Below are 1,332 nucleotides of genomic sequence, written 5' to 3'. Positions count from 1 at the left end.
TCTCAGCAACATGAAATGAAATACAATGCTGCTAAGGCATCTAAATGGGGCCTTTTGGGCTGGGTTTCCTCCTCCGGTGGCAATCCTCTGATCGATGTCTTCAGTCATGCTAGTTCTGACATGGTCGATTTCCATATCTCATCCGTTTTCCAAGCACGCAATGCTGAAGAAAACTACCTCCGTATCCAGGTTCTTTCAAAACATATATAAACATCTACAGTGATTCTCATGATTGCAAATCAAAACACGAGTTTAATTCTTTATATTCAATGTAGGACGATGCTTTAACTGGGGACATGTCTTCGGTTGACATTGCCACGAAGAAGAATTTGAATGACCTCGTCCAAGTTGCGGAAGAATTGTTAAAGAAAACAGTTTCAAATATTAACTTGAGGACTGGTATTCATGAACCTGTTAAGTCTAACGAAACCAACGCGGAAGCCTTGACCAGGTATATATCAAAACCCTAATCACACACACATGATAATGTAAAGAATTTAACAAAACTGTGTAAGAAATTAAAGTATAATAAACATCATGTGTTCATCGTACTAATATTTTATTAACTACGTAATTTTTATCAAACAGAATCCATGAGTTGTATAACTTGTTTCAAATCACAGTTTGACGTATTGATTATTTTTTTTAGGAAAAATTTCTTTTAACAACACTTTTTTAACAATTTTTTGGCAACGCATGCGTGACAACTTGTAATTGGTCTGTTTTAAATATTTTTTAAACATAAATTCAAATAGACCAATAAAATGACGTGTCCCGTTGTAAAAAAAGTTGTCAAAAAATGTTGTTATTAAAATACCATATTCCTTTTTTTTTATATCAGGTTTGCGATACGACTGTCCGAGCAGAGGAAATTTCGGAAATCTCAAACGCTTGTGAACAATGGGAATATTTGAAAGACGAAGAGATAAGAGATACTTGTTGGTTTGCCAATATGAATATGATAAATGATTAGTGTAGTGTTCATTTTATTTTTGGACAATGATATTTTGACAACACTTTTTGACAACTATTTTGACAACGGAACACTAGTCATCATTTTATTAGTCTATTTCAATTTATGTTTAAAAAATATTTAAAACGAACCAATCACAAACTGCCACGTACGTGTTGTAAAAAAGTTGTTAAAAAAAGTGTTGTTAAAAGAAGTTTTTCCTTTATTTTTATATATTTTATTTATATTTTGTAGTTTTCATTACAGTGAAGATATATTTCATTGTTCTGAATCGCAATAATTAGTGTCCCTACAATGTTACATCTCATGTGCTGTAAACGCTACGTGTTTCTTTGTTTTTGTAATGGAATCATTTTGGG

At 32.1% G+C, this 1,332-nt stretch overlaps 1 protein-coding gene across 1 annotated transcript; it reads left to right on the top strand.

Annotated features, from left to right (window-relative positions):
- The first annotated feature begins 6 nt into the window (after positions 1-6).
- Positions 7-1,052, top strand: LOC106764913 (patatin-like protein 3). The gene is made up of 3 exons (XM_014649353.2): positions 7-189; positions 276-451; positions 842-1,052. The coding sequence occupies exons 1-3, from the start codon at positions 16-18 to the stop codon at positions 912-914; spliced, it is 423 nt and encodes a 140-aa protein (XP_014504839.1). The 5' UTR covers positions 7-15; the 3' UTR covers positions 915-1,052.
- The last annotated feature ends 280 nt before the right edge of the window (positions 1,053-1,332 follow it).

This window comes from Vigna radiata, chromosome 6, assembly GCF_000741045.1.
Source record: "Vigna radiata var. radiata cultivar VC1973A chromosome 6, Vradiata_ver6, whole genome shotgun sequence".
Taxonomy (NCBI): domain Eukaryota; kingdom Viridiplantae; phylum Streptophyta; class Magnoliopsida; order Fabales; family Fabaceae; genus Vigna; species Vigna radiata.
This window is presented reverse-complemented; position numbering and strand designations above follow the sequence as displayed.